The following is a 25,763-nucleotide window of genomic DNA, read 5'->3' on the forward strand; positions in this document are numbered from 1 at the left end:
AGAACATTCAAACACGTTGCCGCAAACGACGAGATTCATAAATAAATAATATAATAAAGCAAGAAAAAAGAATCGTTTGACTTCAGTCAATTTAATGTGATTGTTTGACGGTAGAAAGTTGCATTCCTGTGTGAGTTGCATTTTGCTTTTCGTTATGATTTTTCGTTTTGTCTTTTTTACTGTTGTCGTTTTAATATGCGACTTCGGTTGAGTATAAAAATACAATTATGTATACATTTATATTAAGTAAAAAATAAAGTTGTTTCGTTTTAACTTTGTTGTTCGCATTGATGGCCATCGTAGTCGAATGAAGAATGTGCTCATTCGCTTTGGTTGCTTGTGTGCATGCTATTATCATCTTAAATATATTTTTTTTATTTCGGTTTACTGTATAGTATACACCAGTAAGCGACTCATCAACAAAACAACTACTAACCGACCATTTGCGCATTTGTTTCGCTTTGTCGCGGTTGATATTGGTGTGGTTGTTACTTCTTGTTTTCTTTGTGCTGCTTTAGCTGAAAGAATACTTTTGAATTTTAACAATTTAACTAAAATGGAAGAAAAGGGAGAGAACAAATGAATGAGGAACAGAAGGAATGCTGTCATTTCAATCAATGCAGACATAAAAGGGGAATGCAAGCAAAAGGTGAGCATATCAAAGGAATCAGCATTAAACACACTCGGTATAGTTCCTTTTTAGCCATGGAAAACTGCGACATTCAAACATGCGCGTATAAAAATGTACAAACATTGATAATGTAATAAAGTATAAATGGTTAATTTCATAGCTCAAACGAAAATAACAACTATTGAAAATTATCACATCTCCGTGTATAATATAGCTGTATTGTTGTGGCTAAAGCACACTCTGTGCATATATTGGCTGGAAGTCCGGCCCCTCACAAAACAAACCAAAAGAAGAAGAAAAAAATTGCTCAACTCAACGTTATTCAGAATAAGAATATGCTCTGTGGCATAACAAACGAGCTTATTACAGAAATTGTATGGAATGCAAACAGCAACGAAATAGAGTGGATCGATATAAATCGACTTTTTGTGCGAACATTTGATTCAAACTGTATTTGGCATCGTTGAGAATAAAAATAAACCAAAAAAAACCGTTCAATTCTCCATCCACTCTAGTGCAAATAGAGAAGAGAACTCAACCAGAAACAATAATAATACGTTGATAAACTGTCAACAAGCTCACACATTGATACGACGCTGGCCCATACGCACTATCGTCGCACATACGCTTCTACTACACCACCGAGAATATACTAACTGCGTTCGTATTTACGATCTTAATACGAATACGACACAACATCCGATTGTAACGAAAGTTAAGACTTGCAGAGCCTGGTTAATTCAAACATCAAATTGGAATACTCACACACAGACATACGGTGCACATACATGCTCAACGCTTGCGTACGGTATGGTATAAGTGTGTGCATTGTGATTCAATCTCCACCTTTGTTCAGTGCGCAACTTTGTTTATGACGAACCAAAAAAAGTGTTGCATCTCACTCCAACCATCGACATACAATACGTGAAATGATTTTACCGTCGGTATTCATAGTTTGTTCGTTCTTGTTTCATTCGCTGCTTGCTTTGCAGCGAGAATACAATTAAGGGGCGTTGCCAAGTCAATTCAACGCCGTACCCACACAAGCGCAACCATACACTGCACACATTCACACAAATTGTTCAATACGACAACACGAAGATTATGTTTAATAGAGACACAACAAATTTAGTCGTTGAATATGAGTTCTTACTCAACTGTCTGTCAGATTACAGGTGACATTTGACTGTGTCACGTCATACAAAAAAATTCTCTCTCTCTTTTAAGGCGCAACAAACGAAACGGTTTCGCGTTTTTTCGAAATTTTCACATTATTCGAATTGTGTGCATCGACCGAGTGTGTGGTACACGAAAAATCAAGTGCGTTCTAAATTGTATCACATGTGAAGCATAGTGCATGCTAAGACAACAGTGCTTCAATTATAGATTTTTTTTTAAATTAAAATTATCGAGAAAAAAAATAAAATTGAATTTTATTTTGAGGGTTCAACGATCTCCACTTCGTTTGAGATTTTAATCTTGATTTTTCCTTCTTTAGTACTCGACACTGTACTCAGAGGATAAAGTGTATGTGGTTTTATGAGTGAGGTGTCGCATTTTATGTGTGCGTGCGATCAGTGATTTATTTAAAACAATTGAACAAGTGCATGAAAATGGCATTCGAAGATCGGTGTAGTCCACAGAGTGCACCAAGTCCACCGGGTATACCACATTCACCGCAAAAAACAGCGATCGTTTTGGTTACCAACGGCACCGAATCACAGAACATTTATAATAACGGGTATGTGAATTATATTATTTATTTTTTTGCTATTGCTTTTAACAGCACTTTGGCGACAAACATTCCGTTTTATTGGAATTGATTTAGCGGTTTTGCAAATGATGAAGAATTAATGGATTTCATTTATTTCCAATTTGATTGAACATATATAGTTTCACTATCGAACAAGAGATGTCTATGGCGCCGCCGGTAACATCGACACCGCTTACACCAACAACAGCTGAAGCGAATAATACAACTGCTGTTGAATGCAACACACCATCGTTGATTAGTTTAAATATTAAACAAGAGAAACACGATGAAAGAGCAAAATGCAATGAAAAATTATCGCCGCATCAACAACAAACACCAACCACACCAATTGCATTCTCAATCACAAATATTTTGAGCAATAATTTTGGCCACACCAAATTACCAACCACAAATAACAATGAAATCAGTCGAAATAATAACAATAACAAAGTGATTAGTGAAAAGAAAAACAGTGTCCTATTTCGTCCGTATGACGACGATTGCCAAGAAAATGGTGGCGCTACATCACCCAAACGAACCAAACTTGATCGACAAAAACAACAACAATCGGATGACGAAGAGTCCAATGGTAAGTGGTGACTTTCATATGAAATTCTTTTGAATCTTGTTTTTATTTCAATCGAATATTTGCTCGAAAATTTCAAAATGGTCAAATCGCTATTGGAACATTTTATTCCTATAATAGTTGAATCAATAAAATAGAAATGTTAGGAATTTAAAAATAAAAATCAGATGTGAAACAGTGAATTTCAAAGAGAGAATTGAAAAAAAATTCCAATTTATTTAAATTGTGAATTTGCTACCAACTCGATTCCAATTAGAATTTCGAAAATACTTATAATTTTCCCATGGTTTTTCTTTTATTTTTTATAATAAAAAAAAAAGATAATGATGATGAAGAAGAGGAAATCGATGTAACCGATGAACGAGCAAAATTCCATCAAAATATGGCGATCGATTTCAGTAATGCTCTTCCAAGCAGTGATGTGCATCGTCTGGCGCAAAATATATTATTGCCACAACAACAAGTGCACCAACATCATTTACACCACCAACAGCAATTGTTGAGCCATTACCAAGCGGCGGTAGCTGTTGCACAGCAATCACTTCATCGTGCTGGTGCTCATGGTTTTATCGATGGTAGTCCACTTGATCCACATCATCGTTCACCATTGTATCCCGACTTTTACCATCAAACACAACAGCAACATACGTTGGCCAAAAGTCTCTATCCAAAATTACACGAGGATATTTTAAACAGTTCAAAACAATACCAACAATATTATCAAACGCGATTGTTAACGGACAGTGTGCTTGCAAAATATCCACCATTGGGAAATCTATGTAAAACAGTTTCACAAATTGGTCAAAGCCCAAGTACACCATCACCGTCAACATTAAATAATAATATAAAATTAACATCGCCAGCACGTTCTGAGTCATCGCCAACGAAAAAGACAGCGCTAAAGCGACCTTCATCACAATTGGACAATTTACCGAGTACGGGTTCGTCATTGTCGAGCGATTCACAATCAGCAACCGTTTCAACATCATCGTCCGTGTCAAATGAAACAACGACGGCAACAACAAAAAACAATCATCAATCGAACAGCTTGGACTCCGGCATGGAGTCGTCGGATGATACAAAATCCGAAACAGGCAGCACTAAAGACGAAAATGGATCTCAACTTTGGCCAGCATGGATTTATTGCACGCGATACAGTGATAGACCCAGTTCAGGTGAGCATATTTCATCTTCTTTTGTGTATCGAGAGTGTTTTGTTTTAATCGCATGCCCATAAAACTAAACAATATAAGTGTCATAAAAAAAGCAGTAAATATCAATGTCAGATCGCTACTCGATGCATTTTAAAAGAGAAAAAAACTAATGTAATTTGTTAATGGGCCAAAAACGCCCTATCGAAAGCGATATGCTTTGACACTGACGTTGACTGTGCGTTCTGTGCCTAAAAGTAGCAAACAAACAATAGCCAAAATATAGATGAGAACATTAAACCATTCAAACTACAAATAAACTTTGGGTTTTGAGAACAACGAAGCGCAATTTTCATTTTCATCAATTCGTCAATTGTCTGTCGGTGACCCGGTGAGCAACACCGATCATAATATATACACATACACATTTTTAAAAGAAACGTAACAAGCACACACACACACACAACCTGTAAATAAAAGTCTCGATAACAATCGTAATGCACGATTGGTTGCATTTTGGCACAAAGCCGAACACACAACACGACCGAACGAACCTCTATCGAAATATGTCATGCTGTCACAGATTTGTAAGCTCTCAGCATGCACCCGAAATGCACTTGTATGCATACATTTCTATCGATCGTTTTGCCTATGCGCGCATATTCATTGACTTTGGACATACACCGTACGCATATCAAATGCCAAGCACAACCGACCAACTCAAAATGAAAAAAAAAAACATATCCATATATTTATTGTGTACGGCACAACTTTAAATCACTACAAAGAAAATGGAATAATAGACATGTCCTTCGCCATGTGTCTATTCTTTTGTCATCAAGCTCGTTGGCACGAGTAATTTTTAGCACACAAACACATCTCTATAGATGTATATATTTATTACCCAAGTAAAAAAAACCTTTAACTATATTTCATTTTTTCGTTCACCTTCAATATTTCTGTATTTCTGTGATTTCATTGATGATTCAACCGAAATGACACTTTTACATCTTTTGAATTTTCTTTTGCAAAAAGTCGACGAAAAATATCTCCAACATTTATGTTCAAAACAAAAAAAACTAGCATTGATCCAGAGAAAGCACCGAAAGAGTTAATCCAACCGACCAAACATTTGATAAAATATTGTTAGTTTGCTTGGTGCAAAATAAAATCAGTGTCCCGTTATGTCGCTTGTTTCGTTGAACATAGCAGCAAATCCATACATCAAAGTGACTTAAATGAAGCACAAAAAGAATACAAGACGTTCGATTTTTTATATGATTTAGAGTAAATCGTTGTCGGTTGCACTCCTTCCTAATCACACTACAATTTTTTATTGTTTTCTGTTTCTTGAGACAAATGACTTTTCGGTGGTTCTTCATGTTTTCAAATTTGTACTGTATTTGCAGTTGCTCTTTTTTTCGTTTAATTTTCTGTTTGTTTTATTAAATCTTTTGTGAACGGCAGTAACACAATCGTGGCAAGCCAAATGAATGTGTTCTAACAAAAGCAGTCGTTTCACTAAAGAACATGTCGCTGATTAGTGAAAAAAAAAAAACAAATCGAATAAAAGGCCATTTATTTTCGATGAAACACGAACCAACTGTTAAACTCAAACACGATATTTATATACCCTGTACCTATTAAATACAAAATACAACATAAAATATCTTTTAATTTTTCTTATATCGCAGCAATTTTTTTTTGTTTTTTGTTCTCTTTTTACTTAGAATTTAGTTTCACTTTATTTAGAGAGAATATTTTTTTGTCTATTTTGATATAAGTTTGAAAACAATGCATGCAATGTGCCTTTGTTTTCAAATTTTTTATTTTTCGGTGAAAAAAAAATATATGCCAGAAATAGTTTGCCAAAACGAAAAATAAGCCTGAACTCATGGTTGATTTTGGTTGAAATTTGTTTCAAATTGTGCTAAATTTAAATTTGCCTATCACTATATGATAATTTAAAACTTGTGAAAATTTCAATAGAATTGGATGTAAACTGTTATAAATTTGCAACTGAAATAAAAGATCGATTGAAGAAAGTGTAAGAAGCTGAGCGCACTAACCATTAAAAAGCCTGGAATATAAATTTAAGCTGGCAACGATAGAGACAGAGATGCATTTCTATCTGTAGACAATTTGATTTCGGAGAATTCGAATGTGATATGATATGATACTCACCGATACACATAAAGAGAGAGAGAGAGAGAGAGATAGAGAGAGAGAGAGCGAGAGTTTGGGTGCTGAAATATTTTAATCGTAAATCAGTTTGGTGGCGAACGCAACGCTTTTTTTTCTCGTCATGAATGAAATAAAATATCATTGATCGCTGTACGGTGCTGAATTCCAAACGTAAATAAACATGGCCAAAAGATAAAGATCCGCGACGGTTTGAGTGTTAAATGCATTGAAATGAAAATACGTAAGAAGGTGCCAATTGTACATTTGTAAGAGTTTAGAAATAATCCTTTCGTGTGTGTATATATATTTTTGTTCTTTTTTTCGTCGTCGTTCGACACTCGAAATTGGTTTTTTTCTCAAGTGTTTTTTTTTTTTTTTTCAATAAACATAATATACGGAATAAATCTACCGTTTTCGATGGTATCGAATCAGACGGAATCGATCATTTCGTACATGCATATACGCGTGTGTATGTAGCTAATTTCGTGGAACAACTTGCCGAGAGAAAGATAAAACGAAACACTCAACACATATTAAATTTCAACAATTTACAGTTAATGGAAATTTAAACGTTCATGTCATACGTTTTATTTCACTTTTCGAATCGAACATTCTGTGTTCAGTGAACTGTTAACATACTGCACTTAACAATGCTCCCGAATTTTGATCGACTTTTGATGCACTCTTGCTGACACACACTAAAAATAATCGAATAAGAATTGTGTGCATGTCATTTTCGGCGTTTGTGTTTTTCTTTTTGTTCCGAATGGGTTTCAAAAAGTCGAAAAACAGTGAAATCGTCGAACATTTGAATCCAGAGCGCCACACATTTTAATTAATAATATCGTTCGACAGTGTGTTGATAAAATGAGTATTGAAAATGTGCAAAGTGCGTGTGTAATGTACGTGGTGTACATGGATATTATTTATCTAGAAATTAAATCGCAGCATTGACAGATTTATTGATACGTTTCATCAGTTGCGCATTACCTCGGCTTTACCACATTCTTGGGGCGCGCGTAACGTGTGCGGATGTACACTGTTTGTGTAACAAAGAGCCGACGATGTTCATGTGATGCTGTTCGATATGTTTGCGCGCAAACGTATCAAATGGTATACAACGAATGGAATTCAAAACCTAAGAATAACCCTGAAATTGATCTATTTTCTTTTATTTTTCGTTATATTTCTTTCTCTCAAATTGATGATTCGAAAAATCGATAAATCTATAATTCTTGTATTTTTTTTTTCGTAAAAGAAAATAGTACACATACACACACAATTGCCAAGCTCAATTGGTTGATTTTGAAAATGTGAACAGAAAGGCACACCGAATTACCAGAATCAATTGTAATTTAATGGGTTTTGATGAAATTTAATCACCAACTGACTACCAATTCGCCCAATGTTTATTGTAATTTAATGACAGAACAGTGAAAACATACATTTTTTCCGTCTTTTTCACACCGCTTTTTCATTTCATTCGTTCCCATTTCGGGCTGCACAAATATACTTTTGCAAACGATCTCCGTACCGTGAATTATAACGAAAAATCAATTGAACCAGAGCTCAATTATAAGTGCGAACAGACAATTATCTCAACCGAGTAATATAATATTTATGTGCAGCACTCTTTTTTTTACACACTTCACCACACATTCGCGAAGGCATCGTGGATGCTTTCTTTTTGATTCACACATACTCAAATACACCGAGTCTAGAGAGCAAGATGGATAAATGCAAATCGGGCTAATAAGAAAGATCACTTAAAAACCCAGTAATATCGATAACCGTAACTGCAAGGCAATGTTTTCTAGTTATTATGGTAGCCCAGCAGCGGTGTTCTGGGTGATTACTTGGGTGTGTGTGTGTGCGAATTGGCTGGCGCATAAACAAGCGAACAAGGTTGATCTGGAAGATAAATAGCCCAAGCAAGAGAAATCATATTCAAAGTGAGGTAATGTAATAAACACTCGGAAAAGGAATAGTGGTGATTTGGTGTGCGCGTATTATTACGATTGACATGATGCAATGCTGATATGTGTCCATTTCTGGTTGCCATGTCGTCACATTGCGAATAAGCTCATCCGTACAGAGAGTATTGCATACGGCCATTCACGTTCTGTGCAAAGTGTAATTGTCTCAATTTTCCATGAGGCAGAGTTAGAGCGACGGTGTATAAGTTGCTACCTTGCCATGCTATTTCATTTAAATTCGCGTCACTTCCGTTGTTGGCATAATTTTTACGTACCTAGGCTATCGTTCCCGCTATATTTACTAGAACATCGATTTTAATTTTAAGCGAATGAACGCCTTTTTTCGATATATTTTTTTTTCTTCTTCAAATGTTCAAGTCTTTTACTTTGGTGTTCTTGATGTTGAAACGAATCTTTGGTGTGTGCGTTTTTTTTCGAGATGGTTTCAAGTAACACTCGACGGCTTCGGATTTCCATTTGATTGGATTTTCAATTTAACGCATTTCGTTGTGTTAAATTGTATTTTTGGAATCATTGAATCAATCAAAATAAAATAGGAAAAAAAGTACAGAGGCGCCGTTACACAGGGGCCGTTTTCGAACTTTGGTAAGAAGATGAAGAAAAAAAAATACACAGGCACCCAAACCAATCAAATCATTTGAAACTCGTAAATCATTTACTGTTCAATAGAGAAATTTTTCCACTTTGTGCGTTACCACTCTTCTTTCCCCTCAATTAATCGATTGGCGAATGCTGATTTTGGTCGGTTTTTTTTTCTTCCTTTGGTCGATGATTTGGGAAATCGCTGCACAATTAATAAACAAAAACAACACCCAAACTAAACATGTACTCAAAAGGTCCAAACAATGAACAATAAGTAATTAACGGAGTGAGAATGTCAGAGAGAGAGAGAGAGAGAGAGAGAGAGAGGAAAAAACCATATTCAATTCCTTAAAAAGTATTACGATTTGGAAAGGTGTTAAATTTGACGCGTGTATACATTTGATTGCCATGAACAAGAAAAAAACGAAACAATTCACTTCACTTTTATTTACACAATCATTTTTGGCCAAGCGTTTTTTTTTTCATTGATAAAAAAATTCCATTCAATTTATTATACATCGAAATAATTAGGTGTAATTCAACGATTTTTTTCTATCATTGTCCACTGAAAGCGATTTCAATATGGCGCTGTGAATATTAAAAAACACACAAAAATGACGATTTTTGGCGGAAATTAACTAATCCGAATACATGCCATTTGAAATGAAATCAATTAAATAGTTGCTGGAAAACGACGTAATTTAAATGAATAAACTCACACATTTTAGAATTGATCTGAAGAGAAAAAAAAGAGAATAAAATAGCAGTGTAGCCGTCACAACTGTTTGAAAATGTCATTTCAATCAATTCAATTCATCGTAAAAATGTCATGAAATCACATTGAAATTCGCACCAGTGAGAAGAGAGAGAGAATATATATGCGTGTGTGTGTGACAACGAGTGAAATCAGCGCCAATCAAATCAATTTGAAATTAATTATTACGAAATGAGACTTTTGTAGGCATTCGGTAGCGATGATGGCGGCGGCGCGGATATGTAGAGAGCGAGAAAGAGCAAGGGAACCGACATTTCATTGAATAATTGTGAGTGTTTTTCATGCAATGAAAAAAGAATCACCGACGGAGAAAGAGACGAAAAAAAATGCAAACAAAATGATTAAAATGCGATGATTTAAACGGGAATTATTCCGTCAATTAAATCGATGTATATATTGTGCGGTTTGTGTCATTTTTCTCATAATAGCTCAACGATGCCTTGACGGCATTTACCATTTCAACGAGCCCATGATCCAAATTTTAATAATTCATCATTATTAAAACAAATGAAATGATATTTAATAATAATTACAATCATTCAGTTAATATATTGTCAATCAATTGAGTATCGATATATTTTCACTTTAACGCTCATCGCATTAACCGCAACTCAATCGAAAAAATAAATAAATAAATAATGTGCAACACGGTGCACCGAGAAAGAGACACACACTTTACCTGAACCATGTACATCTGGTGGAAAATGTCGAATCAATTAAAAGTGCATTTAATAATTGAAATTATGGCACTGTAATTTATTTCATTTCGTCAAGATATGTATTTGTAAAAAGTGATTGAAAAAAGGATGAAAGTAAGAGACGAATCATATTAACAACTGTTGGAATGCTTAAAAGTGTTATATATTATTAATTTTTTTCTGCATAAATATCCTTGCAAATATGCCAATAGTTATGGTTGTATGTATAATTTTTTATTGTTGTGCCATCAAAATACTTTTTATTATGCCTGCTTTCATCGCCCAATTCAATCTGAAAGCTGTTGCTTGAAAATGGACAATTCGATTACAATTTTTTTATGCACAACATCGATTGCGATTGCATTGTTGGTTGATAATCAGCCAGTCAGTGTCTTTTTTTTTGTTCTTTTTTGTTTCATCTTCATTCCCATTAACTAATTGATTTTACCTAAACGGACGGTTTATTAAGTACTCGACGGAAATACAACGAATCTCTGAAATTTCATCATTTTATATCGATGCACATACATAGACCATCTCTCTCTCTCTCTCTGTGTGTGTGTGTGTGTGTGTGTGTTCAAAATCAAATGAAAAATTCAAATGTTTTGACATATTTTTCGAGTCCATTGTTTATTTACGTTTTAGCATTGGTTGATTATTGTTTGATTGAAAAAAGAAATTGCATACAAGCAGCCAGATTGGAGGAAACGCCAACATACTCATTATTACCATATCATAACTTTTAACAAAATATGCTTTTGTTCGATACAAACAACGATCCACACTATAATTCAGCAATGCCTGTAACAAAATTAAATGGAAATTATACGAAAAAGAAAAGAAGATAGAAGTGAAAGACAACAAACCAATGCAACAACGTTCAGTTTGGCGTACGCCTAACGAGCTGAGAAAAAAAAACACACACACCAAATTGATATTGTTTTCCAATAAAAATTGCTTAAAATGAATCTGATTGTGTATATGGCATTTCATGCTAATAAAACAGCATATTTATTATTGGTTTTGGTGCGGCGTTGGGTATATTAATTTTATCAATTCTTAAAATTGAATAAAGACGCATAATCAACAACAGCAACAAAAACAACCATTTGATGGTGATGATGATAGGCCTTCTATTGGCTATGCTATGTATACACACACGTGTGCGCCAGTCGATTCAGGCTTGTCAATGTCCATTAACAATATGCAATTTCGATTTTGATTATTAAAATGAAATTTTCGAAATGTGCAAAAGAACGTGTGCACTTCGTTCGGATATTGACTACATGAAACGTTTGAAAAAGTAATAATTTTGTAGCCGGTATGGACTTGCCGAATAGATACATAGCGCTTAATTAATAGTTCAATTGAAAATTTCAGCGATACCGTGTGTGTTTGTATGCTTGACGGGGAAAATCCATTTTGTTCACCATTTTATATGTATGTGTCTATCGTCTATGGATGTTTCAATCAAACCCATTTATTATTTTGCATTTTTCCAAGAGGGGATAGTCATTATTTTATCATTTACTCGGCTTTAACATTGTACTCTCGACGATTGTTTCGTTGACATTTGTCAATATTGGATTTTGAGTAATGTGCCTAGATTTTGATGGTTTGCACTGTCCCAGAAAATACTGTAATATTTTTCCGTGATGGCTTATTTTCTAGAACTTTCATTAATATATACATATGAGTCGCAGTCTGTGACAAACCCCAGTTTTTCCCGAAAACTATTTAAGTTTTCATTCGATGGCATTTCAAATGTAATTTCCTTCAAGGTTTTCGTTGTTGTTGTTGTTCTTGGGAGGGGGGGAAGAAGCTTAATCGTTTTTTCGTTTGTTAACGCTTTTTCCAATGATAAATATTGAAAATGAATCTAATCGATTTCAATTGAAATTCATTTTTAATCAATTCATGTCAGACGACGGCATCGACAGAAGGTGTGGAGGTTCGTTTTTAAATTGAACGTTTTTAAACAATTAATTTTAGTTGAAAAATATTCAATTAAGAAATAAAAACAACCATGTCATTAAATGTGTATTTTTTTGTTGTTGTTGTTTGAAAGGGAGAATGCGATACTAATTTCTTTGTTTCGTCTCTAATTTATATTTGAGTTGGTTTGTTGTTTAGAAACATAAAACCGGCGCCATTCTATGAATGCTATGTTGTTTATTTGCCGCTCGCGCACACTCAAAGATTTTCCAACTTCGATTAGAAAAAAAAACGACAACTATTTATTGTCAAACAGCGATTGCTATTGAAGCTTCAATGAATTTCATTTCTGTACAGAAAATGTATAAATTGAACAAGATGCAATCGATTTTTCAACGTTTGTTGTGCTGGCTACAAATCAACATCGATTGGAAAGCATCTTTTGCGAATTGCGAACGATGCCAATTCATAATATGGCATACACACTGTGCTTGTGGGTTTTTTTTCGTCTTCTTCTATGAAATAGAAAAGCCCGCGAATCAAGTTATAAAATAAAACGTAAAATTGTAATCACAATATCTGTATCAATATTAATATCAACAACTTCCATTTATGTACCATGTGTCTATGTAGAGCTGCAGTCATTCAATCTATACAATTATTTAATTATCATTGTTTAGTACGGTTTGAATGGATTGATAAACCATTACACACAATTACACACTCGCCGAGTTCTTTTTTTAGTGTGTGTGTGCTTGCTCCATCGTGAGCACACAATTCATAAGTATAAAATACCGGTCGCCTCTATCGTATATCAGCTTCAATACAATAGCACTCAAAATGGGACTGTAACAAAGCACGGCAAAGAAATGAAATGAAAGAAAGGAATAAACACAATAACAACAACAAATTACACACATCATCATATGGTTAATCTGGATTTGGTTTGTTATTAAACTATTAAACGAGCGTTTAACACACATTCCGCTGGTTTTGAGCAGCGATGAGGCTTGAGCCCATCGCTTTTTGTGCGTATACGTGTGTGTGTGTGTGTGTGTGTTTGTTCCCATTTAATCGTAATAATGGTGATTGCTGCTACTATGGTTATCGCCTATTATCTTAACCGGTACCGAAAATTACTCGACTACTTCACGGGATGGTGAGTGTGCAGTATGTGCACGAAAGTCAATCGATTCAATCATTCCTGGGTAGAAATGAAATATAAACGTAACGTCAATTCGAAAAAGAACAACACACAACACAACACTTGTAATGAAACAACAGCACACGAGACCAATGCGAATAATAATAATATATTATTACATAATTGTCATTCGAATGTGCATATATGGCATAACGTATTTGCCGACTGAAATAGAAATCCCAATCACACAAGCCACAGAATCAATGGCAACAGAATGCCCATCTCAATGAGCTTCGGTGTCTCCTTTTTTCCGCATCTCACTTGTAATGAAAGTATGAAATGAAAAATCATTCCACAATTCAAGATTATAATCTAATTGGACAGAATAGAAAAATGAAGTCGATACAAAACCGAAAAAAAGAACGATTTTTTTTTGTTGTTCGTGTGTGTATGTATATTCGATTGTTTGTTCGTTTCACAGAAACTTCTTTATTTTAAACGGTTGTTTTTCACTTTGTGCCCAAGTCAAATAGACAATTGTTTATTCGCCACGAATTACATTTGCAAGAGCAAATAACAACAAAACGACCGAATACCAAATTTGTGCAAAACAACAGTCTCGACTTTCATCAATGAACGAGGAAGAGGTTAGGATTGGGAAATTCTCTAATGTTGATATGAGTTGTGTGTGTGTGTATGCTTACGCTCTGTGCGCTCGTTTTATTGATTGTTATCTATAAATGCATTATAGATTCTGTGTGTAACGAATTCAAATGCGAATTGATTTCATTGGTAATGTCATAGTTACAAGGTTTCGATCACTGTGAATCTCTCTCTCTCTCTCTCTCTCTCTCTCACTCCTTCACCCTTTCTCTTTGGTCCTTCTTCGGCGATCAATTCGCTTCGAAAATGTTTGCCATTGCGTTTGGCAAGTACTAAAAATGCACAATAAATCAACATATATACCCCGGTGTTGAACATATATGCCGATATGATGCTTTCTTTGCCATTGTGTGTCGCACAAAATCTCACAATACAAACGAATCTGCATTGCTCAGTCATGCCAGTTGCCTCGGTATCATGCGCATGGTTTTTTTTCGCTTCCAATATGCATGTATGTGCGATGGCATTTTCTTCACATGAACTTATGCCAATTGTCAAAACAAGTACATTAAACGAGCTGGTGCAGAATTTGTAATTGAATTATGCATTGAATGCGAAACGAAAACAAAATGGCCATATACGATACATTCGATGCGATATGTATATTATAATAACTGACAACGGCAACAACGACAACGACGGACGACGACGGACGACAACAACAACAAATGTTTATTATTTACTAACCTCTTGGTAGCTACATGCTAGTTGAAATCATACAAATTGATTTATCAGTCTAATTATAATAGTCGTTTTCAAGTTGTTTCATTCAATTGAATTCTTTCCTTTTTTTCTTGGCTCATGTAGGAAAGTGAGTGCGCGCGTTTGCATTTTTCTCTCTCTCTCTCCTCTTCTTCTTCTACTATAGCTTGATTTTCTCTGCCGTTGTTGTGTTTCGAATCATATCGTTAACCTTTTGTCGGGCAGGTTCTCTTCGTCTATTTCTCTTGATTTTTTTTTATGCTCAAAGTGTTGTTTAGCGTATGTAGATTGTAGCGTAACTTTTATTATTCCTTCTATTCCAACGTACAGTGTATTTGATTTTGTGATTTTTGTTTTGTGTTTGCAAAAGACTTTGAATTTTGTTTGTTTTCGTTATAATAACAAGAATTGACTTCGACCATTTGATGCATATTCCATGTGTGCATAACACATTCTCAATTTCATTTTAATTTGAATTTTGATGTTCATGCGTCGTGCAAGTGACTTTTAATGTCGTTATCTTTTCACAAAATTTTTGTCGAGCTGGATTGAATTGGTTGGATCGGCGTCTTTCGTTTTGATTCTATTTTTCCCCTTTTCTCTCTCTCTCTCGAGATCTGTCTATTGCTTTAAAAGTGTAATTGCATTAACTGATCTCGAATATACTAGAATAAGTTTTGCATCAAATAAATACAATCTGATCATTCGTCGTTGTTTATGCATAGGCACTTCACGATTGTCTGTGCATTTCTCGAGTGAAAATATTTTATATTCGGTGAAATGATGTCTATTCAATAAAAAAAACTATTCACCATATTCCATTCTCAGCATAATAACACCGTCGTGGAGTGAATTGAATTTTTCACCATATCCATTGCGTCCATGCTCCAATTTCAGTTAGAATATTTGAAAATATCATTTGAAACATTGCGACTACCCCTCGTACCACGTACTTCACAACATTCATTCGTTATTATTTTGTTTTGTTTTTTCGTTATTTGCTTTCATCTATCACGCTCGGCCGGTATTTATGGTCAATTTGTTATGTTTGATTTTGTTTCAAACGCGGTTCCTTTGCCATCGATGAGCCGAGATTGACGAAATTGTTCGCTACTTAAGTATCAATTTTCAATCGAATCAAGTTATTAAGGTGGTAAATTGGAAAGTGGTCGATAAATGTGTTCGCGGATAGTTCCTGCCTTTATAGATATCTATATATATATATGTATATAAAAGAAAATAATAAAAAAATAATACAGCTCTGGTTGCTAACAAGAGTGCATGGTGCGCTTACAATATACCGAATTGTGCATGACCGAAAGAACATACAATTTGAATTATAAATGTTATAAAGCCCTAATTTGATCGTTTCTCATTTTGGTTTCGATTCGTTTATTTGCCGCTATTTCGTCGTTCGGCCTGTCTCCACTTTCACAACATTTTCAACGTAGCCATTTCATTTCGGGCCACTTTTTCCCATTTCTTTTGTTCCTCTCTCTCTTTCCCGCTGTGCGCTCTCCCTTTCGCTCTCGTTCGTGTGCTCAAGCGCGCCTGTGTCTGTCTGTGTATGTGTGTAGGATTTTGTAAAGAGCAAATAATGAATTTTCGCTTCGTTTACATTATTAAACATTAACTATTTATTTACATACGTAAAGTCCTTCTAATTTGGTGTGCGCTGTGTGTGTGTTATACTGTTTGGCAAAACTGGTGTTGTATGTTCACTGCCTATTTACCATTGATATCAAAAGGGTGGTGTCGCGGGTATATATGTCGCTATAGCGTTTTTGAAATGGTATTAGAGAATGGTTTTGAAAGAAGAACCAAATGAAAAAAAAAAAAACAACATAATAACAGCAACAGCAACAAAACACACCGTTCGAATTCAACGTTTATTTTCCAAATCTATTGCTTTTGGAAAAACACACATGGCAAAACAGAAACCGATATCTCTATAAAACGACACGGTATGTGTCTGCCTGCACACAACCCTATCCGTGTGCGCATACATACACACGGCATCGGTGGGCGATAGACATGGTTCAGTAGAGGCCACCAAAGACTGCAATTATTACAAACGATTTATTGTTTGTATTTTATATACACATACTGTGAATGTTTTCGGATGGTATCATTGCGTCTGCCAAGTGGCGATAATGATTATTGCCATAAAATAAATTCTATTAAATTGCATGCATATCAGTTCGTAAATAGTATAGTCTAGTTTTTGGACATTGTAGCGGAGGCGCGCGCGCTTGTGTGCGTGTGTGTGTGGTTCCAAATTTTGTGTTAACTGCCTCAAGTACAGCCAATCCGCCGATATAAATGTTCAACGAGTCATAGAGATCACAACGGCACAACTCATATATGTATGTATGAATGAGTCCGACGGGAAAAATTCAACGCCACATTTACATAATTGAAATTTTTGAAGCGAACCCACTTTTTTGGGGTATTATTTGTTTGTGTGCCACATTTATAGATGAAAAGGCAAACACTCGAACTTAGTTTTGTCTCTTTAATTTTCCCTCGCATTTTCAACAATTGCATCCGAAATGCGACATGCATGTGTTGATTTGAAACTGGTCGAACACACAAACACACATCCAAAACCGAAAAAAATGAGCGCCCTAATTGAAACTGTAACTAATATGTACTGTTAAATTTCTGATAAACTGAAATGCTCGTAAAATGTCGACTTCGATTCGACTCGCCGTTGATGTCGCATGAATAAAATATTGGCTGTGTGACACTGACAATTATTTACAAAGTGATTTTTAAATTAATCAGTCAAATCGTTTTAATTAGAGGGACCCATCGAGGGAGACAGCTTGTTAGGTCGCGCGCGCTCTTTCAAGAAACACACGAAAATTTCGTTTGAGAAGTAAAAGCAGTAAAACGAGCCAAACGAGTGAATGGCCACTTATTAGATGTCTGGGCAAAAGAAAATGTGTGTTTTTTGAAAATTATTTATGTCGTTGTTAATTTTCAAGAGGAATGCCTTTCATTCAGGGTGATTAAAGTTTGGTTTGTTTGCTCCCACTTTGCATTTTCCCTGAATAGAGAAAATATACAAGAAGGCAGACCGAATGCTTTCGATATATGTATGTTTTATTGGGAATGCGACATTTAATTTCCGATTAATTAGAGTGGATTTTTACGAAGAAAAAAACAAACACAATTTTTTTTCTCCGCGTTGACTGACGAGAACAGCGGCAAACCATGCATAAATTTCTCAATGTTTTAATATGTAATATTGTGCTTATGTGATTAGTCCAACAATAATTGACAAGTTTTTATTCAGTTCACACATCCTAAAGTGATCGAAACAAATAAGACAAGGCAGTAGCGCATGACGACATGTGGCAACTTACCAATCTTAGACGTCATACATTATTCGAAACGATGTGTTGAAATAATTTTCCCAATTAATTGATTTTTTTAAAAAATCATTATCGCCTTCGAAATTTGTCGTAAAATTGGTCGCTTCGAATTTTTCGGGATTTTTAATGCGACAGAAGTGACAGATAACTAGAATGGCTGCGGTTTTACCATAATTTCATAATTTCCAGTTAATCACATACGATGATATCGAGGAAATGTGAAAAACAAACGACGAAAATACTAATTACAAGCTGTTAATGCATAGCAATGGCCAATTTCACAGCACGGCCAATTAAAAATGTATTAAAATAAAAGCGCGTCAATTCCACAGAAATCAAACCGACGGAAAATTAAGTAGAATTTTTCAGTGCTATAAATATGTCACCGTATACACATACACACCGTTTGAGTGTGCGGAACATTTTCAAAGCCAATACCAAGAATTGAATGCAATTAACCGTTTTATGTTTCTCGATTTTGTTTTCTTTGCAATACTTTGTGTGAGTGAGTGAGAGTATTTCGACAGAAAAGAAAACCAAAGGGTTTTCACTCAATTTATTCCCACAGCAACGCTGTTGCGAATCACAAACGTAGTTGCACGATGAAAGAAAGAGGGAGAGAGAGAGGCAGAAGTACAAAATGAAAAGCAAAAGAGTTTGCATCGAAAAGTTAGTGAACAAATGATCAAACGACAACACGAACATTCGAACCTCGGCCGAAGTTTCTGATTATCCCACAGATGGTTTTTCATTCATAATAACAGTCATCATGTCTCTTGTGCTCGATAGACTCACACACACACACACACTTAACAATAAGAACACCAACCAATATATGAAATTGACAAACTGAACAAACAATGTGCGACACGGCAACTCACCTCAAATTGAACGTAAAACCGCAAAATTGACGCACTTTAAATACTCCTGTTTATGCCATCAATAATATTATTAGCATATAAAATGAAACAACAAAAGAGTAGCAGTCGGATCGAAGTACCGACAGGCCCGACAACAACGACAACGATGATGATGATGACGACGACCCACCATGGCATACCGACAAAACCGTTATTTATTGTGTCTTTGACATTTGTAATCACAATAATTATCATCATCATTCTCATCATTCGATGGCATCATCAATAACATCAATAACAATACAACCATTACATATATGGCACAAGGACCTCGAAACGTTATACATTGTATTCGTTTGGCTTGTTTGTTACTCACTCTCGTTGAATCCTTTACACACATATACATTTTATATATGAATTTTGCATTAAACAGGTGCGATTTACGTTGTAAAAACACAAAAAAAAACGGCAGCATTTTGGGGTGAAAACGAAAGAACAAGTTGAATTGGCAATTTAATATAAAGCGACATAAGCATGTTTGTACATTGTGATTTGATACCAGAAATGAAGAGTTGTAAAACGTCATGTTCGGTTGTCGGCAGTAAAAGTGTTGGAATTTCGACGGAATGAAGTAAGAAAATTGTGAACGGATCAGATTTAATGCTAGAAGTTCGTTTTCTATTTTCAAATGGCTTGTGATGCAAAATATCACCCAAAAAAGGCCGACACTCACACACACATGGAACCACAATAACATTCTTGTCCTTTTTAGAAAATCTAAATGGTCTAAACATTAGCCTCTAGCCACCTAATTATATCTATCCAATAATTACACTGGGAAAATGGCAGAGCACGCAACATTTTTGTACATTAACATTCAACATACGCATTCCCATTCATATAAGTGCCACTGTATGTTCATCTTCAAGAAGCAAAACCTTTCGTATCGTAAAGCTCGTGCGATCAGTGAGAGAAGTGCACATATTTCTAAAATATAATAAATGAAAAAATAAAATTGTCTACGCAACGCATATGCTACCATACACTTACCACATACACATTGGACACAATGAATGTATAATCGTTAAATAAAATATTCGCTCTGGATGAAACTGGACGGCGAATAAGCTTGTGTACCGAACGAACAAGAGACGAGAAGAGAAAAAAATATATATATGCAATTTAACAGCTTATAACATAACGTTCTTGGCACTGTCTTCTTGTTGGTTGTGTGTGTAACTGTGTATGCATGTTCTTGGTTGTTATTAATTCTTTGTTTCGGTTGCTGGTGTCAGTTTAACTGGTTTTCTGGAGTGTTATTATGAGTGCGAATGGAATTCAGCAACCTTTTTAGTCACATCATTGCAAAAACCCGCAACAAGCAAATGCTTCGTTTGCGGTCAATTTCTAGTTATTTTTCGGCCCTCTTCTTCAACATTGTGTGCATTCAGCTCATCCAAACGCGCTTCAATTTGTTGGGGTTGATTTTTCCATTCGTTTACCATACGAAATTAACTACCGATATAACAACGATGCCATTCTTCGTTGCCATTTTGAGTTTTAGTAGCAGCACCACCACCACCACCACCACCACTGGTACTACTGCTACCGCTGCTGCTGCTGCGCTACACAGCGTTTGCACAATAATTTCAAGAAATTAAGTTAGTTATTTATTGAATTTTATTATTCAATTTACTTACCGCAAAAACTATTAAAGCATTATTAATGTTTACGCATGCAATGCTTACGTTTTACGCAAAATAATAATTATGAAGGCGCAATCAAATGAGCACACATTTACAGAAGAACAAAAAAAATGAGAAATATACATACACGCAAATTGAAAATTTGTGGCCAAGTTTTTTGTTGTTGTCCAGCAAAAAAAAAATGAGCGGAACAAAACCAAAATCATGCAATGAGGCAATCTCAATCCTTGTTTTTGCTACGGCACACATATGTACTGGTTTTTTTTACTTTCAATCATATAAATGGCCTCAGGCCGTTGAAGATTTCCGGAAATCGACTTGCTAATTGAATTGCGCTTTTTTGTTTGTTATATTTACAGGACCCAGATACCGAAAACCGAAAACACCGAAAGTCAAAGGTGAAAGTGAGGAGAAACGCCCACGCACCGCATTCTCAATGGATCAACTAGCTCGCCTAAAGGTAAACATTTTTTTAAATTTGCAATTGAATTTACTTTTTTGCACACACATTGTGAATGGTAAACGAGTTTATTTTTCATTTCCACCAACAATTGTATCCACTTTTGATCTTTCGTTTCCATCAATAATGAATTACAATTTTGATGGTGCTCTAGATATTTTAAATTGAAGTCCAAAATTGATATTTCCGAAATTGAAAATTTGATTATATTTATTCTATTTTCAGCGTGAATTTAATGAGAATCGTTATTTGACCGAACGTCGACGTCAACAGCTTAGCTCTGAGTTGGGCTTAAATGAGGCACAAATCAAAATTTGGTTCCAAAATAAACGGGCCAAAATCAAGAAATCGTCCGGCCAAAAGAACCCACTGGCAATGCAACTTATGGCACAAGGACTGTATAATCACTCGACGGTACCATTGACAAAAGAAGAGGAAGAACTCGAAATGCGAATGAATGGCCAACTGTAAAACGTATTTAATTTGGTCAACAAAGTTAACAATGAATTTGGCTAAGGTGTTCACGCAAATTATCAGTGGTTTACTTTGGTTTGCAGCAAAGCAAAAACAAAAACTTTTGCTTTATCAACAAAAGTTTGGACATAATCAAAACTGGCGATTTGGATCTTTATTGAAACAATTTGATGGAAGAGATAGTCAGGAGAAACGATCGAATTCATTCGGCCGAAGAACGATCTTTAGAAAGGGCGATCAACCAGTTATTACTTCTGAATAAAAAAAAAAGAGTTTCATATCGAATAGCATGTGAATTGTGAATATATCGATGACTCCGTCTTGTAAATTAATTTCAACGATGTAACATTGGATTTAAAATATTCGTATGCTAAATTGAATATATTCATATGGAGTAAAAGATGTGGTTGTATTCTAAAGAATTGAATGTTGGTTGATGCCTCACATTTTGGATCGGTCTGTTTTTCTTCTCAAAACAAAAAATATATATATTGTGCAATTGAATTAGATTTATGCTTTACCATAAAAATATGAACGCTCACGCTATAAAAATTGAAGGAAAAAAAATTGTTTATTGATTTTGTACAGATTTCTCATGGCATCATTTGCAATGAGAGATGTGTTTGGCATTTAAGCGTCCCATCAATTCGTTCTGCTTCATAAGTAGAGAGTGTGAAGAAAATGAAAAAAAAATATATTTTATTCATTAGATTCCCATTAAAACGTTAAAAATTATTGATATTTGAACAAAATATAAATTTATTTATTAATTTAATATTGGATTCGATTCAGTTTGGCATATATCCAATAGAATGAATCTACTTGCAGTCAATGCTGCACTAAATTAAGGCTAAACGGTATGTATTTAAATTAGTGGTTAATTTGTTGGAACGATCGCGATCATTGAAATTTGCATTGATTTTAAGCGCGGCCAGTTTTTTTTTTCATCATTTTGTTCGTCTGATAAATGTCGCCAAAAGTACCAACGACTGTCAATGGCAGACACTGGCATGCGAAACAAAACAAACGAAACATTTGAAATTTTTAAAACAGTTGCAAAAATGGACTTCGTCAACCCATTCACTCTTCATACTTAGTGGTAATGCTATGACAGATGTCGGTTTCATAACTGCTGTGGTTTTCATACGATCATATGGTAAAGCGTATCAATTTTATAAAATTGATTTTTATTTTAACTAGGTACGAAATGAAAAAAAAGGAGACGTCGATAAAGAGGCGCGTGTTCGATTAGGAGAAGTGGTTTATAAAATGCAGAAGCATGTAAAGTGCAAACGAGAGCAAAATTGTTATAAAGTGAATTAAATCTAGGATAATATTGTGATAATAATAAAGAAAATTATGAATAAACAAGGAATGATGATGAAAATAGAGCAAAAAGACGTGACCCGATAAAGATGAAAATCAATATGAGCACCAACAATACTTGTCCAGTGACAAGGAAAAGAGAGCACTGTAAATAGGCACATGTTCGTTATCGACTAAGTTACAAAAATCCACAAATTTAAGGGCATATTCTTGTTATTTGTAAATTCACATCGATTATAATAAATATTAAAACAAACCGAATATTATTAAGCTCAATGCATCTACTTTTCCATTTCTCAAAAAGCATTAGGACAAATAAAATTCACATTTATCAACATTAATTGCATGATCGTTTTAAATTGTGTTTTTCGTCCATTTTGGAAAATGTATTCACACACACACACACAAATCGGCCCATCACCAATATTTATATTCCCCATTTTATTGATGCATAAAATACAAATGATATTATAATGTCATTTATTTGTAATGGAATGCAAATTGTGTGGAAATTTTCGCCAAAAATGTGTGTGTGTATGTTTGTGTGCTTGAAAATGTTTTTCGGGTGCGAGCGCAACTGTTTGAATCATTCCAAAAAACCGCATACTGGCATTTATAAGACCGAATATAAATATATTATTTTGGGTAAGAAACGATGAAACGGTTGTCGATTTAACCATCCAACACACACACACACACACACACTATGGTCTCGTTGATGTAACGGACCAAAGCGTGTAAAGCATATATTTCATTGTTTTATTCATGCAAGCCTAAACGAGCTGAACGAAATAAAAAAAAGAGGAAACATCCGTCTTCCGTTGAAACGAATGAGAGATAGATAGAGAGAGACATGCTATTTTTGCCGTTGGCGATTCAATACAGTTTTGCTTACGTCCAAACAAACACAATTACGATCATATAATACCTATTAGCTGTAAATTGTATAGTTAGGCTTAGAAATTTACCATAAGATTCAATTTAACTGAAAGAGAATCAAAATAAATGTAAAACTACAAACGAAAACTTATTGAAAAAAGAATCGCATTTTCATTTTCCAGTTTTTCTCTGCTACCTTATGCTATGTATTTATCCAATATGGTGAAAATTGTCGCCGCTTTACAACTAATCGAGATGAATGAAACAGAAAGAGAGTAGCGTGAAACCAGATTTCTTTTCAATTATACAGAAATATCTCAAATCACCGTAATTAATGTCAATAAACACTTTTCTCATCTTCTTTGTTGTCGCTGTCAACCGACATGAATTATTGGTTTTTATATCGTTCTTGTATAATTTTGGGTGCAACGAGTGTGTTCTACTGCTGCTACTGCTGATACCTATGTCCATCTTCGTTTACACACACATAAGAACACTGTGCAAACAAATGAACATTGTGAAACACCGACAAAAGAATAAAGCCAAGTGGCATGTCTTAGAGTCAACGAAAATGGTGCGTCGACTGGCAAATCATACACGAAAACCCATACACCGGCAAACGGTGACAAGTAAGTAGTGCAAAGAGGAAAATCAAATGAACGAAATAAAAGCAAAATCTCCGGCGACAAATCATCAAGCAACACACACACACACACACACACACACTCATGTCATTAAATTTTCGAATTAAAATTATACCTAAATATTAAATTTACGCATCATTTTTTGCAACTAAGTGGCGAATTGATGTTTGCTCGGTGTAAATTGACTGAAATGCATTCATGCACAAAGCTGATGACTGAACAATTTACTGCTGCTGATTTTGCTGTAACAAAATGACGAACAAACAACCGCACAAAGCACTTTGTTTGACTATATGTTTTCGACTCATGCGAAAATTAATTTACATCAATTATAGATGCGTGGAAAAAATAATAATAACAAAGCAAAAAAAAAAAATGAAACAACAAAGGCAATAAGAGAGTATCAAGCGCACGCTCGGTTTGCGCGAACTCGCACGCATTTAAAGCAAAGCCAGAAAATCCCAAAACGCGCAAACATGAAAGCAAAACCACGAAAAATAATTATTATAAATGATAATAGTAGGAAAAACAAAATGCGACTAATAGCAGCAACACACTCGCGCCAACTCATACATTAAACAGTCAAACAATCTCTTTAAATTTTATACGTTTTTAATTACGTACACATATAATTAATTATCACTAATTATCTTCCTATGCTCCCTCCTGCTCACTGTGTATGCTTATGTCGCTCTCTCTTTTACAAGCACTTTTTTCCACATTGGCGCTGGCTGGTTGGTTGGTTGGCTCACTAGCCCCCGTATCGCGTACAATCGGACGTGCATATGTATTATTTGTAATAATTGTGTAGAATCTATTTTAACAAAATGTATATCAAACGATGACGACCGACAACGACGAAGACGACTGCGATAGTACATTGTCCGCACACACGTTATTTTTATATTTTATCTATATATATTGCAATGTTGTTTACGTGATTTTCGCATGTTGCATTTTTATGAATAAGTTTCAGCAGCTCTGAGCATGGATAACTGTCAGCTGTATGTTGTGTAAGGCAAAATGAAACAAACATCGTATCCGATTTGACGTTCAATTAATTTATTATATTCAGATTAAAAGTGCGCAAATTAGATAACAAAAAAGAACATATAGAAATTTAAATGAGTTTAAGTACATGACCAATGAGGTAATTTGTTCCGTTAATTGCTGGACAATTTGATGGTATTGTTTTTTTTTTCAATATAGTTTTTGTTGTTGTTGTTGGTACCC

The 25,763-nt window shown here is 34.8% G+C and overlaps 1 protein-coding gene across 1 annotated transcript; it reads left to right on the forward strand.

Moving 5' to 3' along the window:
* The first annotated feature begins 1,799 nt into the window (after nucleotides 1-1,799).
* Nucleotides 1,800-23,208, forward strand: LOC116349576 (segmentation polarity homeobox protein engrailed-like). The gene is made up of 5 exons (XM_031781080.1): nucleotides 1,800-2,372; nucleotides 2,525-2,973; nucleotides 3,291-4,145; nucleotides 21,107-21,207; nucleotides 21,433-23,208. The coding sequence occupies exons 1-5, from the start codon at nucleotides 2,239-2,241 to the stop codon at nucleotides 21,676-21,678; spliced, it is 1,785 nt and encodes a 594-aa protein (XP_031636940.1). The 5' UTR covers nucleotides 1,800-2,238; the 3' UTR covers nucleotides 21,679-23,208.
* Nucleotides 23,209-25,763: the final 2,555 nt, after the last annotated feature.

The sequence above is a fragment of the Contarinia nasturtii genome, unplaced genomic scaffold (assembly GCF_009176525.2).
Source record: "Contarinia nasturtii isolate CC-2019 unplaced genomic scaffold, AAFC_CNas_1.1 Cnas_scaffold_2934, whole genome shotgun sequence".
NCBI lineage: Eukaryota > Metazoa > Arthropoda > Insecta > Diptera > Cecidomyiidae > Contarinia > Contarinia nasturtii.